Genomic DNA, 15399 nt, shown 5'->3' on the forward strand with positions numbered 1-15399 from the left:
ATACAGAGATTTCCTTAAGTGCCTGGAACCAGAGCTATCTCCCAATCTTTTGGTTGACAACTCTGCCTAAGTATTCACTTCCTGCTTGTACAGAACCTGAAGGTCAGCCAGAGGTGAGAGCTTTGGGCTTTCTCAGGTCTTTCCTGAGCAAGCACACAGACTGGGGCATTTGCGTGGCTTTCCAGATTCCCAGGGATATGTTGGAGCTTTTCAAAGCCCTTATTTCCCAGCTCTTCCTCTCAGCCTATTTGTTAGTCATTGTTTGCCTCAGCTCTTACTGATTGCCCCAGGCAGCAGCAGCTGATGCTTTGGCCTGTACATGATTTCAGTACACCCTTCCCACCACCAGTGGCCATCTCAGCACTGGGAGAGTTCTAAGTGTGGTGAGGTAAACGCAAGTCCTTGAGCCAGTCTTCTAGGGAGCCACCAGCAAGCCAGCAAGATTCTGTGCAAATGAGGTCTTTCCCGCTCTCCACATTCCCCCGCCAAGCACCTGTGCGGGACTGTGGGCCGTTTCCTTCCAGGCTACTACCTCTTGGGAGACTGGGCCAGGGTAAGGTCAGGTGCCACTGAGCCCACTGTTCTTACCAAGATTAGATCATTTCTCTTGATTAACTGTTCCTCTGACTCCTGCAAACTTTGGGTTAGTTTTCAGAGTTCCAAAGAAGTTTCTGACAGGTTTTGTCAGTTTTTTTCTTGCTTTTATTGAAGGGTGGACTTTGGGAGTTCCTGATGTCACTCACTAGTCTGTTCGTAACATTGGGACCAATTTCGAGTTTTCCTAATTTACACACCCCACCTGGTTTCAGAATAGTTCAAGATGGCTCACAAAGGTAAATAATACAAAAATGCAGTAAATTATCATTGTTAATATTCTTTGTACGCCTGCTGGTTGGAGCACTCTCTGGTAAGAACCTTGCCCTCCCTTGTTGCTGTTGGAAACTGGGTCTTACAAATAGAAACTTTGTTTCCTTTGGTGAACTTGAGGTTTTTAACCTCCCTGTTACGTAGGTGGGAGGGAACCTGGAGCAGATTCGCCTCAGTGGTTTCTCCATGTGGTCTTCATACCACGTTACTGTCCAGTTTAGGAGCTCGCTGTTGACGCCTGAGATGATTGTGAGACATTCGCCTCCAGTGGTGATTTTCCTGATTCCAAAGCTCCCTGCCCTCAGCACACGATAGACTTACTTCCTATTGTCCCAATGGTTTTTGCAGGTGATTAGGCGATTCTTACACCTCAAATGGAACTGACTTCTCGGTTGACCGTTGGTGGCTGGGTAACCGTTGGTGGCTGGTGGATATTGGGATCGTCAGGAAACCCGAGAGCGTTCACCCGCCCACCAGTTCTGGCACTTGCTGAGGTGTCTCACTCCTGCTGTCCTTGGGACAACTGAGGTTACCCACACGGCCATCTCGCTGATACAGAAGGTCATGGGCCTGCCCACGGGACCAGCGCAGGGTTCATGTCATCTGTCTCTAGTAGGCTTTTGTTTAGGAAGAGAATTTCTCCTTGGCAGTTTGAGTCTATCAGACATAGCGGCTCCTTTGCTAGTTTTATTTGAGAAAAATATCCTCCTTTTGAAAATGATTCTGTGATAGAATTAGAATTGCTTTCTTTTTAAGCTGCATAAATTTATTAAAACTGAAGACATTTAACAATTCATTAGTGTCAGAAATACAGATTCTTAATATTAACTCTAGAGACGTGAGAAGTCCCAGGAATTCAGTTTCAAAGGCCTTAGAAATAATTCCTTGTAAAGGTGTTAGTGTAAATACGTTGTTAGACCAGTACTTGGAGCAGTTTTGATATCATGTCACCATTTCCCCTTGACCCATCGCCTTGGTAAATTAGTCAGCAATAGCACGAGAAATTGTGGGTAGAGGAGAGTCTCACATTTGTGTTTATCTAAATGTAGCAAGTAGCACCAGATTTCCCATGTAATGCAGTGCAGCTTCTTTTACAATCCTTGGAGCCATAGCCTTTAGATTCCTGTTTCCCAGTCTGAGAAGAGCCACTCGAGTGCCCATGTCCAGACACCTTTACGTGTTTGTCAGGAGTTCGAGCACTGGCCTATCATCAGGACTGCTTTTTGTCTGGTTCCATATGTGCCGGGCTGGCCCTTTCCCATCAACATCACCCATAGGCTAATCTGAATATTTTTTAAAAGGCCAAGATTCATGTAATTTTCCCCCCCATTGATTTCTAGAGAGAGTAGAAGAAAGGGAGGGTTAGAAAGAAAGAAACATTGATAAGAGAGACACATCAGTTGGTTGCCTCCTGAACGCTCCTTTGGGCCCAGGGATCGAACCTACAACCCAGGTACGTGCCCTTAACTGGGAATCAAACCCACGACCCTTCAGTGCACAGGCCGAAGCTCTAACCACGGAGCAACACCAGCAAGGGCTGAATTTGACTACATTAAAATTAGGAACCATTCATTAAAAGACATAAAGTCAGGGCATAAACTTTGGTGAAGACATATATATATAACTAATAAGGGATTAGTCAGAATATGTTAATAATCCCTACAATCAATATTGTAAAAGACAGTAACCCAATTAAAAGTGGCAGGAAGGTAGAGTCAGGCATTTCACAGAAGGAAAGACAAGTGGTCCATGAACATGTAAAAAGATGCTAAACCTATTTAATTATCAGAATAAGAAAAAAAGAGACTGTCCATCATACCTGTTGGTTGGTGAGGATGCTGCTTTGCTTTGGAGAGCGAGCAGTTTGGCCCTAGCTGGTTCATCAGCCATGCACACGCTCCCCGGCACTCCAATGTCGAGGCCAGGGCAGGGGTTGGCAGATACTTCCTGGGAAGGGCAAGATGGTCAATATTCTAGGCTCGCGGATCACATACAGCCTTGTCACGTAGTCATCGTTGTTTCCTTTGTTTGTTAGTTATACCCCTTAAACATCTAAAAGGTAGTCTTAGCTCAAGGGCCTAACAGAAATAGGCTGATGGCTAGATGTGACCCACAGGCTGTTTGCTAGACCCTGCGCCCCTGATCTTGAGAATATATTGTAGAGAAAAACTGCATGAGGGCCCCAAAACAGACATGCCAGGTGTTCATAGCAGACTGTTCATAGTAGCAAACACTGGAAACTGTGATTAGAAAATGGGTAAGTACCTCATGGAGTATTACACGTCAGGGAAAATGAACAAGGTGTCTGCTGCACACAAGCAGCATAGACAGGTGGTTATTTATGATACTGATGGCAGAGGACTACATATGGTATATACCATTTTTATAAGTTAAAAATGGGCAAAAGTATATTGTTTAAGAAAAATGTGATAGCAAGAGAATTATAAATGCAGAGTTTAGGCTGACATGTCCTGGAAAGGGGCAGGAGGGTGGCTGAGGAAGGATCGCACAGGGAGATGGTGACTGTTACGTGGGGGTGTGCTCTGGGTTCATTTTCTTGATTGTGCTCTTACCTTGCATGTATATTGCACATAGTCTTGTGCAATATACATTAGCATGTCAGCTAATACATTTTTTTGAAAGGGAGGCCTTAGAACTCCCCTGTTCTCCCTGAAGCAGTGTTCCTGTACGAGAGCTGTGTCCCATTGATTACCTGGGAGGGAAGGAGGAGGTGTCTGAGCAGCTGCTGTGTGGTGACCCCCAGCCTCGCCCTCACAGCTGTGATGAGACGCCCAGGAGTGGAGCCTTTGTTCTGAGCGGCAGCGAGGTCACCAACACAGAGGGCACACTGTTCCTTTCACTGTGTGGCCGTGGCCCTCTTGTCAGGAACCACGTGAACCCAGGTGTCAGGGTTTATCTCTGGACTCTGAGTTCTGTTCCTTGGTCTGTGTGTCTGTCCTCACGCCAGCAGCACCCTGTCCTGATTGAGTTGTAGTAAGTTTTGAAGTCAGGAGGTGCAAGTCCTCCAACTTCATTCTTTTTCAGGGTTGTTTTGTCCATTCTGGGTCCCTCTCATTTTCCATGGGAATTTTAGGTTCAGCTTACCAGTTTCTGCAAAAAAAGGAAGTAGGCTTTTAATAGAGGTTGAGATGAATCTGTGGATGGTTTGCGTAGTGTCCATCCTGGCTGTGTTCCTGTCTCCCGGTCCACGTGCACTGTCTTTCAGCCGTGGTTGGTAACTTCCGGTACACACCTCTGTCAGGCCTCCCTGAGCTGCCCTGTGCAGAACCCCCTGCTGACCGTAGCGCTGGACTCTCACGAGCCACGTCCTCTGGCCACCGGGGCTGCTGCTCATCTCGCCACTGAGAGCCTTTCTTCAGAATGCCCCTTCTCGGCAGCTGGGCAAGAAAAAGAAAGAAAAGGCACCCAGGTTGGAAAGGAAGAAGGAAAACAGTTCCAGTCTTCAGAGGACATTAAATAACATGGAGAAGAGTAAACTATCTAGGCTGTTATTGTAAGCAGACTGTTTTGTTAATTCCATTTCTGGACTGTTCATAGACTGTGTGTAGAAATACAGTTGATTTTTACATGTTGATCTCGTGTCCTGCACCTTTGCTGAGCAAGTCTGTCAGTTCAGCTAGCGATCGGCTCATTCCTTAGTATGCTCTACGCTGTGTCCTTGGAAATAGAAACCGTTTTCCTTCTTCCTTTCCAACCTGGGTGCCTTTTCTTTCTTTTTCTTGCCTAATTGCTGAGAAGGGGCATTCTGAAGAAAGGCTCTGAGCCGTGGAGATGAGGAAGCAGCCCGACCCCTGGTGGCCGGAGGACATGGCTCGTGTGAGTCCAGTGCCGCAGTTGGCAGGAGGTCTCTGCACAGGACGGCTCAGGGAGGCCTGGTGATGCTCTGGGGATTAGGGGCAGCGCCTGCTATTCACGTGGGAAGAAGATGCTGTGCCCGGGGCTCGGCCTCAGGGAAGGAGCTCAGATCCCCCTTTACCTCTCTCATCTTAGTGGTTTGTTGTCCTTTTGTCCCAGCGCAGGTACTGTGATGATATAAACGAACGTCTTATACCCCTCATGTGTCAGGCACATACAGGTTCAGTTTTAGAGTCTTCATTTTAAAGTATGTGATGCTCTTTATAAATATCACAAATTAACCAGTTTAAGGAGCACATTTCTGTGGTTTTTTGTAGATTTGCAGAGTTGTGCAACCATCCCACTGTCCAGTTGCAGAACACAGACATCACCCCAACAAGAAGCCCCGTGCCCATCAGCAGACACCCTCCACACACACACAGCCCCTGGCCACCAGGAACCTGCTTCCTGTCTCCACGGCCCCGCCTGTCTGGGCATCTCACGTGTAGACAACTTTCTTGTGGCTCTTTTCCTCACTGTGAACTGTAGGTAGAGGAGCCTACTGTTTTCTTGTTGCTGCTGCCCAACCCCTTAGGGTATCCTCCCCTCCTTCCTTGCAGGCTTAGCTCATGAATGGACCGTGAAGGGGAGAGGGTGCGGGGTGCAGGAACACTGGGAAGGGCTGTGAGAGGCTCCTTGGCCCTGGGCAGAGATGCCTTGTAGGTGCCCCACACTGCCAGCGAGTCCTGACACACCCGGCTGCGGGCTGTCCTCCCCTCAGGACAGGGCAGCAGGAGGTCCCATCTGGATGCCCAGGCGCCTTCTGCATCTGCTCTCTTACCTTAAGGAGCTTGTAAAACAAAGGCTCCCAAGCTGTGCTCTTTACTTACATACACAGAGCATGGCAGGTGGCAGGGAAATGGACACTTACTAGTCATTAGCTGGGTGAGTTAGTTGTCTTTCATACTTGAAACGAGAATTCACCCCTGAAGAAGCTAACATTGCTAATTAAGAACTTTCTACTGAATACACAGCCTGCTAAGCACCATGGGACAAATACCACACTGAAGGGGTGAGTAGCTTCGATCTAAGGGAGGGTTTCAAGGCCTGAAGCTGTCAGATCAGATCAGATCAGATCCAAAAGCTGAAGTTTTCTTTTCCTGAAGAGTCAGGCATCACAGAGATGGAGTTTGGTAGAGTGGCTCAGGCCTCACTTTCTCTTAGTTGATGTGTATGGAGTACCTCCCACTCATCAGGCACTATCCTAGGGCCCTGGGGTTTGTCAGTCAACTAGACAGATCAAAACCTGTGTGGTCAGGGAGCTTATGTTCTACCAGAGAGAGACAGAGACAATGAATGCTAAGCCTGTGGTCCTAGACGGTGGGGAGCGCCACAGAAAAGCCCAGGCAGGGCAGAGTGGATCCGGGAAGGGGGGTTCGCCAGGCTGGGCTCCTTGGGAAGGCAGGGGGGCATCCCAGGAGGGGCAGCACCTGGAGCATCTGCTGAGCAGGTGCCCAGCATGGAGAGGGCGGAGGGCAGGTAGGCTCCTGGTCCCCCCTTTCCTCTGATAGGCAGATGAGCACTGGTATCTTCATCTTAGCATCTTAGGGAATGGGTTTGTGGTCAACGTCTTGCTGGCCTTTGAGGTCATTTTGAAAACTTTTTTTTTTTCTTTCGCAAATAGACTTGACAGGAGGCTCCACACTTTGCATGGTAGTGTTTTATTTTACTAAAATTAACCCAGGTGCGGCTGGAACACAGCGTGTTTACCTGTCAGATGTTGTGCAGCTGGCCGGCTCCAGTTCCTTTACATCCCACGGCGTGAAGCGTTCGTTCTGTCAGCCTCAGAGAGGCAGCGTGAGGACTGAGGCTGGGCGAGAGTGGGCTTTGCCTGGCCCAGCCTGAGCACCCTTGCTTGGTAGACCTCAGGTTCCAGCAGAGCCCAAGTACACCGCCACACCCAGCACTGGCTTCCAGTGAGGAAGGCGGGGATGGGGCGGACCCCCGGGACCTGTCGAACTGGAAGAATGTATAAGCAGCAGCCGTAGATGGATGGAACAAGAACATGGTGTAGTTTCGAGAGTCCCTGTGAGTTTGGAAGCAACTTCCTCTGAAGGCTCACCAGATGGGCACCAGGCATCTCAGCTGGTGGGCCGCTCAGGCTGGTACCTTGTGTTGTGTCTGGGAACGACTTACTTTGGCTCATGGTGGCAACTTGCAGGTGGGAACCAGCCCTCTGCACAGTTGTCACCAGCTGTAGTAGGAGAGCCTGTTACATGGGCACAGGAGACCCATCCAGTCCTGTGTCCCCTCCGCCAGCTCTGTCCCAAATGCAAAAGTGCCTGTAAATCCATGATGGGCCCACCCAGCAGCTCTGTGGGCACAGTGCAGGGACCGTCATTGCAGGGTTGGTGAAGTGAGGGGGACCTGCAGGGGGGCCAGGCCTGTTGCGCCCAGGCTGGGGCACTGTGGGCAGGCGCACCCGCATGAGCTCGCACCGTGAACACAGTAGCAGCAGGAGTCTGTGGACGACAGCAGACAGTAAGTGCTATTGTCAGAATGAGAGACACCTGCTCCGACCACAGGCTTGACTGCAGTGCCATTCAGATGGCCTCGGGCAGCAAGGCTCACTAGGGAGTAAAACTGGTGGAGCATGGCTGCTGCTTCAGCTGAAACATCAATTGAGGCATAGAACTGGAAGCTACAGCCTGGCAAAGTGTTATTTGTAGTTTAAAGAACCTTAAAAATACAGTTGCCACCATCGGTGTTTGGAGTAGTGGCGTGAGCCATAGTGCTTGGGCAGAGCGGGAAGTAGGAGCACATGCTCCCTCCTGCTCCCACCGTGGGCCCAAAGTCTCGCTTACACTGAAGGGAGGCTTGTCAGGGCACTGGGCTGCTCCCGGGCCGCATTTGTCCCCTCCCGGGACATGGGAGAGCACTTCACTTATTTACTGTTGTTTTTCCAGCAGAATCTCTTTCTTACGATGGAGCCAAGTAAAAAGATGGACCCCTCCAGCTCGCTGCAGACCAACCCGCCACTCAAGCTGCACCCTGACCGCAGCACTGGGGCGCCGGTGCTCGTCCCGGAGCAAGGAGGGTACAAGGAGAGGTTCGTGAAGGCCGTGGAGGACAAGTACAAGTGCGAGAAGTGCCGCCTGGTGCTGTGCAACCCGAAGCAGACTGAATGTGGACACCGCTTCTGTGACAGCTGCATGGCTGCCGTGCTGAGGTGGGGCCCAGGCCTCACCGGGAGGGGGTGTCTCCTCTCAGTCCCCCGGGCCTCACCTCGAGGGGGCGTCTCTGTCCCAGGGCCTCACCATTAGGCAGCTCTCTCCCCTCGATGTTTCTCTCTCTCCCCCTTCCACTCTCTCTGAAATGCAGTGGGAAATATATCCTCAGGTGAGGATTGAAAGAAAAAAAAAAAAAGCTTAGGCTCCATGTTAATTTGGGTCATCTGAATGAATGAGCTTATATTTTACAACGCAGTCCTTTCCTCCCCCACAAGCCCTCGGCTCTCCTGCCCCCTCTGCCCTCAGGCCAGCACAGGGGCCCCTCTGCGCCACCACCTGAAGCCTCGCCTGCACTGGAAGCAGGGAACGCCCAGACTTAGTTTCCTTTTCACTCTCTGGGAGGTGGTTTCCAGGTGCAGGAAGCCCAGAAAAGGTAGCTTTGGCTCCTGTCCTGGGTTTAGGGCCAGGACACAGGAGCCCCGTTCCTTTAAGCTCCTGCCGTTGGGGTGTGTGCAGTAGCACTGCTGGCACTGCTCGGTGGGGACCAGCGCCTGGAGAAAACGCTGGCTGCTGGGACCTGGGACGCTTCCGCTGAGGAGCCCCCACACATGGCTGGTTTTGGTTTTGAAATAAAATTTCACTTTTCACTGCAAGGGGCTTTCCAGTGGGACTGACCTAGCTGTTCTGCTCAACTTCCTTGTGAAAAATCACCATCCAGCACAGTTTGCCCTCTTTTCCTGTGGCTGCACATTTCAACCAGACTGGCCCGCATCCCAAAGCTCTGGCGGCCGCCAGCTCCCCACGGCCCTGGAGCATCGAGCCAGAGGGTCTCGCTGGGTCCAGACGGGACTCCACTCTAACGTGTCTGTGTTCCCCCTCAGCTCCCCAAGCCCAAAATGTACTGCGTGTCAAGAGAGCATCGTCAAAGATAAGGTATTGTTGGGGTTTTTAGTAAATCATTCTGTCACATGTTTGAAGCCGGGCGGTTTGCCTGCGGTGCAGCATGGCTGAGTCGGGACTGGTTGTGTAGGTGCCTGGACACGCCAGGCAGGTCTGCCCTCAGCGAGGCACTTCACGCTCTGAGCCTCTGCTCACCCGTCGCAGGAGTGGCGGCCTCCTAAGCCTGAGAGGAGCGTGGAGGCGGTGAGAATGAGGAGCACCGACTGCCATCACAAACATTGGCTCACCTGTCTCTCTGCCCCCCAGGTAGCATCCTGAAGTCACCACATGTGAGATTACAGCCCCTTCCCTCCCCACGTGGCTGTGTGTGCCAGGGAAAGCTCATGGGTGTCATGGGGCCACCTGTGTACTGTCAGCACAGTAGGTCGCCCACCAGCTTCCCTCCAGGGGCCCTGATCCCCTCTCACAGCATCTATGTGGCCATCCACGGGCTGCCAAACCTGCCAGGCACACTTGTAGTTATAAATGACTCATTGAAGTACTTAAAATATCAATAAAAATCTGTGGTTCCGGTGTTTTGATTAATGAACCTAACAGGTTTTTAAATGCAGGTCATTCAATTATACAGTGAAATTCTCGCTCTGGGGCTCTTCTGTCTGGAGCACTTAGGTTGAGTTTGCTGTCAGGGCCGCCCATGGGGTGCAGTGGTCTGCGGGTCACCAAGATAGGTACCCAGCTGCAGGACAGGGGTGGCTAGGAAAACCTGCTCGACACAGTTAAGAGATGGAATTGGCCAAATGTCCACCTACATTTTTTTTAAATTTGTTTTTATTGATTTTTGGCGGGGGGGCGGGGGGGGGAGATAGAAACATCAATGATGAGAGTCACTGATTGGCTGCCTCCTTCACGCCCCCTGCTGGGGATCGAGCCCAAAACTCAGGCATGTGCCGTGAGCTGGAATTGAACCATGACCTTCTGGTTCATAGGTCAATGCTCAACCACTGAGCCACTTTATGTGTAAAGTTAAATTCAAATGACTTAAGAAACTTTGACACAGAAAGGAAGCTTATTTCTTACCCATTAAAAATACCTGTTTTGTTAACTCTCGTATGTTAAATTATGACGTTTTAAAAAGTCATGTTTATAAAGGATTAGATTTGATTCCAAATTAATTTATTTTTAACTCTTAACAGCTGTCAGTTCTACTTCTCTGCCCATGGAGGTGAGAACAGCACCCTGTGTTGTCATTGTTGTCACCTTACCCCCCCATGAGCTCATGGGAGTTTCTTAGAAATAAATGCCTGAGGGCTGAGTCGGGGAGATTGTATTGTTAGAAGGAGTGAGCTTACCTGTTTTCTAAAGGGGAAGTAAAATTAAACAAAGGAGGGCTTTCATTTGGAAGGGAAACATTTTCATTGGATCAAACTCAGTCTTTGCAATTTACATTTAAAAGAGTTGGGTTTTTTTTCAATAGCAGGCTAGTCCCACCTTTTTGCTGAAAAATGAGTTGTGAGTGACTTAATTTTTGGAGAAGGAACCAAAATAAATGTTTCACAAACCGTTTTTGAGATGTGGTTTCTTATAGTAGTTTCTCTAGCCAGTACTCTAGTAAGGCGAAGAGTTCTCAGAGGCCCTGCCCTGCCCCTTGACGGAGGTGTAGCCCGCGGCTGCCTTCACGGTGCTGGCTCCTACAGCATCCGCAGTCCAGACAAGCTGGTGCACCAGCCCTGAGGTTGTGTCAGAGTGAATCCAAAGTGTCTGGGGCTCCGTCACCACCTCTTCGTGTTCAGTGTGGCATGTTTCTTCAGCTTCCCTAGTAAACGACTGTAGTTGGAGCTGATTAAATTGTGGTACTTAAATGGTCTCTTACTAGGGGCAGACATTAGAAATTAAGACGGCCCTTCGTGCTTTCTGAGGCCCACTGAAGAGCCGCTTTCATGATTTTTTAAAAGTGGTTTTGCGTTGTTCAAAGTAGCAGCACGTGGAGATTAAGAAACACTAATCCTCTGAAATGACTGTCTCTCCGTCTCAGGTGTTTAAGGACAATTGCTGCAAGAGGGAGATCCTGGCTCTTCAGATCTACTGTAGGAACGAAAGTCGAGGGTGTGTGGAGCAGCTACCCCTGGGACAACTGCTGGTCAGTACCCAGGTGGCACGGTGGGTGTGCACATGGGACACGAGCGTCCCTGGTCAGTGGGATGTGTACCCGAGGGCCGTGTTTGCATTAAGCTCTCAAAACACAGCCAGACGGGAGAGCAGTCAAAGCCCTTGGGTATGAATGTTCTTTCTGTGACATCATTAGCAGAATTCTCAGCTGGGTTTAAACACCCTCCATTCAGAATGGAAGGAAATCTGTACTGAATTTTAATTTTGGGAGGCCCATTAAAATCTCTTTTCTTATTACCATGAAATTCCACATAACTTCTTGTGTGTGTGTGTGTTTTATTAGTATCATTTTATCCTCAAAGGATATTTGAATTAGAATAAAACAAAGTCTTGAGCAGATAACCATTTACTTACCCAGGAAGAGGAGCTGACTTAATTCTTCAGAGCACTGTAGTTTGAGTAACTACTGAACAGTGTGGGATTCAGTGCCTGTCACTCTTCTGTGTGAAAACTGGCCTGATGGCAGATGGAAACGTTTCTATAGGGTTTGATTGCACGGAGGCTGAACTCTCGTGTTTCTGGTGGAGTTTCCTGCAGATTAAGAGCTTTGAATTGTCTGTCTCCAGGTGCACTTGAAGAATGACTGCCAGTTCGAAGAACTTCCGTGTGTCCGTGCTGACTGCAAAGAAAGGGTCTTGAGAAAAGACCTGCGCGACCATGTCGAAAAAGCCTGTAAATACCGCGAGGCCACGTGCAGCCACTGCAAAAGCCAAGTCCCGATGATCACGTTACAGGTGCAGTATTGCGGCGTTTCACCTACCGTCTGCTTGGTCCAGATGTGCTCTGTCCACAGAATAGCTTTCAGATGACTATTCTGCAGGAATAAAGAGAAACGTGGGAGTAAACAGCCGTTTTCATCTGACTTCATTTCAGAGTTAAGCTTCGTTTTACCCACTTTCATTTACGTAATTACCATTTTCATTGCCTTGGCTGTCATTTGGGGGCGCCAAAAAAATGAAGACTGATTATTTAGAAGAGGTAAAATTTTTCACTTGTCCCAGGAAATGGCCTCAGAATCTTGCTTGTACGGCTCTGTGATAACCATCACGTCAGCAGGGTAGTTTATCCTGCAGCCTTGAAGTGCAGCTGTCTGTCTTACAGAGAGGTGAGAAGTCAGCGCTTTTTGGTACCTTGGTTATCTTGGCACTGCTCAGCCTCATGCATGTTGGAATCAGCTCCCTTACCTGTGAATTAAACAGGTGTTGGGGGCAGACGACAAACTTTAAAAACAGCCAGTGGTGTGGCGACCCTCAGAGTGGGTCCATTTGTTGAACAAAGATTTATTAAGTCCTGGCTGCGTGCCAGGCGCTGTCCTAGGATCTGAGGGTTTCGTGGTGAAGCCCACCTATGGGAAGAGAGCAGTGCCAGGAGAACACAGTGTGTGGTAGTGAGTGATGCTGTGGAGAGCAGTGAACTGCATCCGGGGAGCAGGGTGGACAGGGCTGGCCTCTGACACAGCAACACTGTGCAAAAGCCTCAGCAGAGGAAGCAGTGAGGGAGCCCCACTCCAAGCTGGAGCTAACTGGGCAGGTGGATTGTAGGAACCACAGGAGGCTGACCAGAGGGTAGCCGTGAACTGGGGGTGACATTTCCGAGTTCCCCATGTCCTGCACTGCTCTGGCAGGTGACAGGTGGACAGGGTGGGGGTGGGGAGGCACGGCATTGGCCTGGATAAGGAGAGCAGGGAGAGGGAGGGGTTCTGGGGTAGTTTCAAAGGTAGAGCCAATGGGATTAGCTGATGGCACAAATATTCCCGGGAAATGAGCTCAGAGTGATGCCCAGCATTTGTCACTAGATCAACTGGATCAGCTGGCGCGTCCCACAGAGGCCAGGCTTGTGGAGGGTAACAGGCTTGGGGGGAAGAGGGGATTGGTCCGGGCTACAGAGAGGTATTAGCAGATGGTCCTTGTAGCTATGGGACGGAACGAGTGGAGAGCCAGGGTCAGGGCAGAAGCCTGGGGTACCGGGGTGCTTGCAGACTGCTGAGGGGAGGTGGAGGAGGGGCTGTTGTCAGGATCAGGAGAGTGTGTCTGGGCCTCGCCTCGTGAGTTGGGTGAGAAGCAGGTGGGCAGATGCTGCTGGGAGGCCAAGCAGGGTGGGGCTGGGAATTGACTTCTGGACTCAGCAGGGTGATGACTGATGGGGTCACGGATGGGAGGGCACACGGAAGTGCAGCCAGGGGGGCAAAGGCCACAGCCGAATTCCTGGTGGACGTTCTGAAGCACTGACTGACCAGAATTCAGGAAGTTTTTGTTTTTCAGTATAAAATTGGGTGTACTCTATATAATCTCCATGTTTGCCGTACTTTACCTGTTTTATGCCTGTGCCTTTCTCCCATTGTGAAACCTGTTTCCTGTGTGATTCTGTAGATGTTTCCAGTTATTAAGAATTTGTAGAAACTGTGTCTTGCCCTTTGGAGAGTAGCAGTCATCTTTGTCATAGCTGAATAATTCCTTTGGTAATTAAACTCAAGTGAATGAGACCTGTACCTAATGAGCAACACTCCCGGCCTTACACACCTTGGTATGTTGCTGTCTGACTCCTACTTTGCTTCTTGAGAGAATCAATTACCTCTATTTGCAGAACAGAATCAGTAATTAATTTTCATTTGAGAAGGAATTGTGGAGTGTGTCAATTAAACACCATGTCAGGAACCGACTCTGAACTCCAGACGAGGCCGTGCAGAGGCCGGTTTTAGAATGACATAGCATACAGATTCACGAGACGTTCGAGTGCCTGATGGGCTCCAGATCCCAAGCTGGTTGCTCAGGACACACGGACTGCAGCCTGTCCCCCTCACGTCACTGTCACTGTGGCAGGAATCAGGCAGCAGGAGGAAGGTCTGGCTTTCTCAGCCTGATGGGGCCGCGAGGGCTTCAGTGCCCAGGTAGCATTTGATTTGATCCAGATCTTAAATTTGTCGACTGCAAAAAGGTGAGAGTCACAACAGGTGTAGAAGCACAAAATGGTCATCAGCAAGTTTAGGGCCTGGGTTGTGCACATAAAGGCTCCATGAAGTCTTATTGCACTCCTGTGACAGGCTGCCTTAGTGGTGCTGGCCCTGGAGGGTGTGAATGCCTGTGCCGCGAGCTGTCGGGGCCTGTCATTGCATGAGGAACACCTGTGCTCGGTCCCCTTCAGGCCCGGGGAGCTTGAAACTAGCAGGCCAGTTGCAAGCTCACCTCTTCACACACCTGCCCACCATGGTCCGGTATGATTCCCAGTCTTGTTCTTTCCACCCTAATGACGCTGCTTCCTCTTCCCAGGCCTTCACTGTTTATACAGAGGGCAGGGTCTGACTTCTGCATACTCAAGCCCAGCTCTTCCAACCTTCCTGAGGTTCCCATGTCTGTGTTAGGTCTGCATGTCAGTGCCAGTAGTATAGGTGGTAAAGCCCAACACTGTGGACCATGCACCTTATTGGGAATTGCTCTTGTGTTTAGACTGGTGTTGACGCTGTGTGCGCTGATCTGCAGGTCAACATAATCTTACGTTTAGTTCAGAAACGATTGGACATCGGTCCCTATAAGCAGCTGTGTTCACTTGCGAGAAGTCAGAATAACAAAGATTTCATTGTACGTAGAATGTACATCGTAATGGGAGGTACAGGCACTTTGGAAAACGATTAGGCAGAACATTCCTGTGCTGGCTAATTAGCATCTCCTCCGCTAGCTGGGCAGGAGACACTGTCACGCACTCACAGCCAGAGCAGCAGGAGCCTGGGAACAGCCCAAGTGTCCGTTCTGTGGAAGTGGACACGTCAGTTGTGGGAGCCCCAGTGGACCATGTGACACAGTGGGGACACTTGTGTGACCGCATTGTTATGCACCTGTGAACGGTGAGGACCTGCAACCCTGTGCAGCACACGATTAGCCCGAGACACCTAACGCCAAGCAGGTCATAGATGACTCCCAGGGTAGAATTCTGTTTTCATAAAATCCAAAAGTGATCAGAACAAAACAATATCTTGTCTGGCACAAACACATGTGTAATGAAACTGTTTTTAAGCAAAGGGACTAGAAACAGTTCAGGTCTGTGGTTTTGGTGGAGGGATGAGATGGGACAGGAGCACACGGGTCAGTGGAGGTCCTCGCCACGTGGTCCTGCTTACAGCTTACCATGCGTCACATCTGCTCTGTGCACATCAAGGATGCGTTTAATTTACAGACGGGCTGACCTCGATGTGCAGGGTTCTGGCACCTGTAGGTGAGCAGCTCTTTAAGGGTGTGCCGCTGTTACAAGGGACCACGTAGTTGGCTTTTAAAGCAACAGGAGTTTATTCTCCAGCAGCTCTGGAGACTGGAAATCCAAAGCCAAGCTGTGGTCAGGCCGTGCTTTCTCTGAAGACTCCTGAGAAGAGCATTCCTCACCCCCAGCCTTG

The 15399-nt window shown here is 50.0% G+C and overlaps 1 protein-coding gene across 3 annotated transcripts in view; it reads left to right on the forward strand.

Moving 5' to 3' along the window:
• The window catches only part of TRAF3 (TNF receptor associated factor 3), a 97824-nt gene that overhangs the window by 65008 nt on the left and 17417 nt on the right, over positions 1-15399 (forward strand). For 2 of the 3 annotated variants that reach the window (XM_081131631.1, XM_081131632.1), the window contains exons 3-6: positions 7689-7951; positions 8834-8885; positions 10885-10989; positions 11585-11752. In XM_081131631.1, coding sequence (XP_080987757.1) covers positions 7707-7951; positions 8834-8885; positions 10885-10989; positions 11585-11752 — 570 coding nt within the window. In that variant the 5' untranslated portion in view covers positions 7689-7706. The remainder of the gene's footprint in view (positions 1-7688; positions 7952-8833; positions 8886-10884; positions 10990-11584; positions 11753-15399) is intronic. The other variant, XM_081131630.1, reaches the window with a different exon arrangement.

This window comes from Miniopterus schreibersii (genome assembly GCF_964146895.1).
Source record: "Miniopterus schreibersii genome assembly, chromosome: 1".
NCBI lineage: Eukaryota > Metazoa > Chordata > Mammalia > Chiroptera > Miniopteridae > Miniopterus > Miniopterus schreibersii.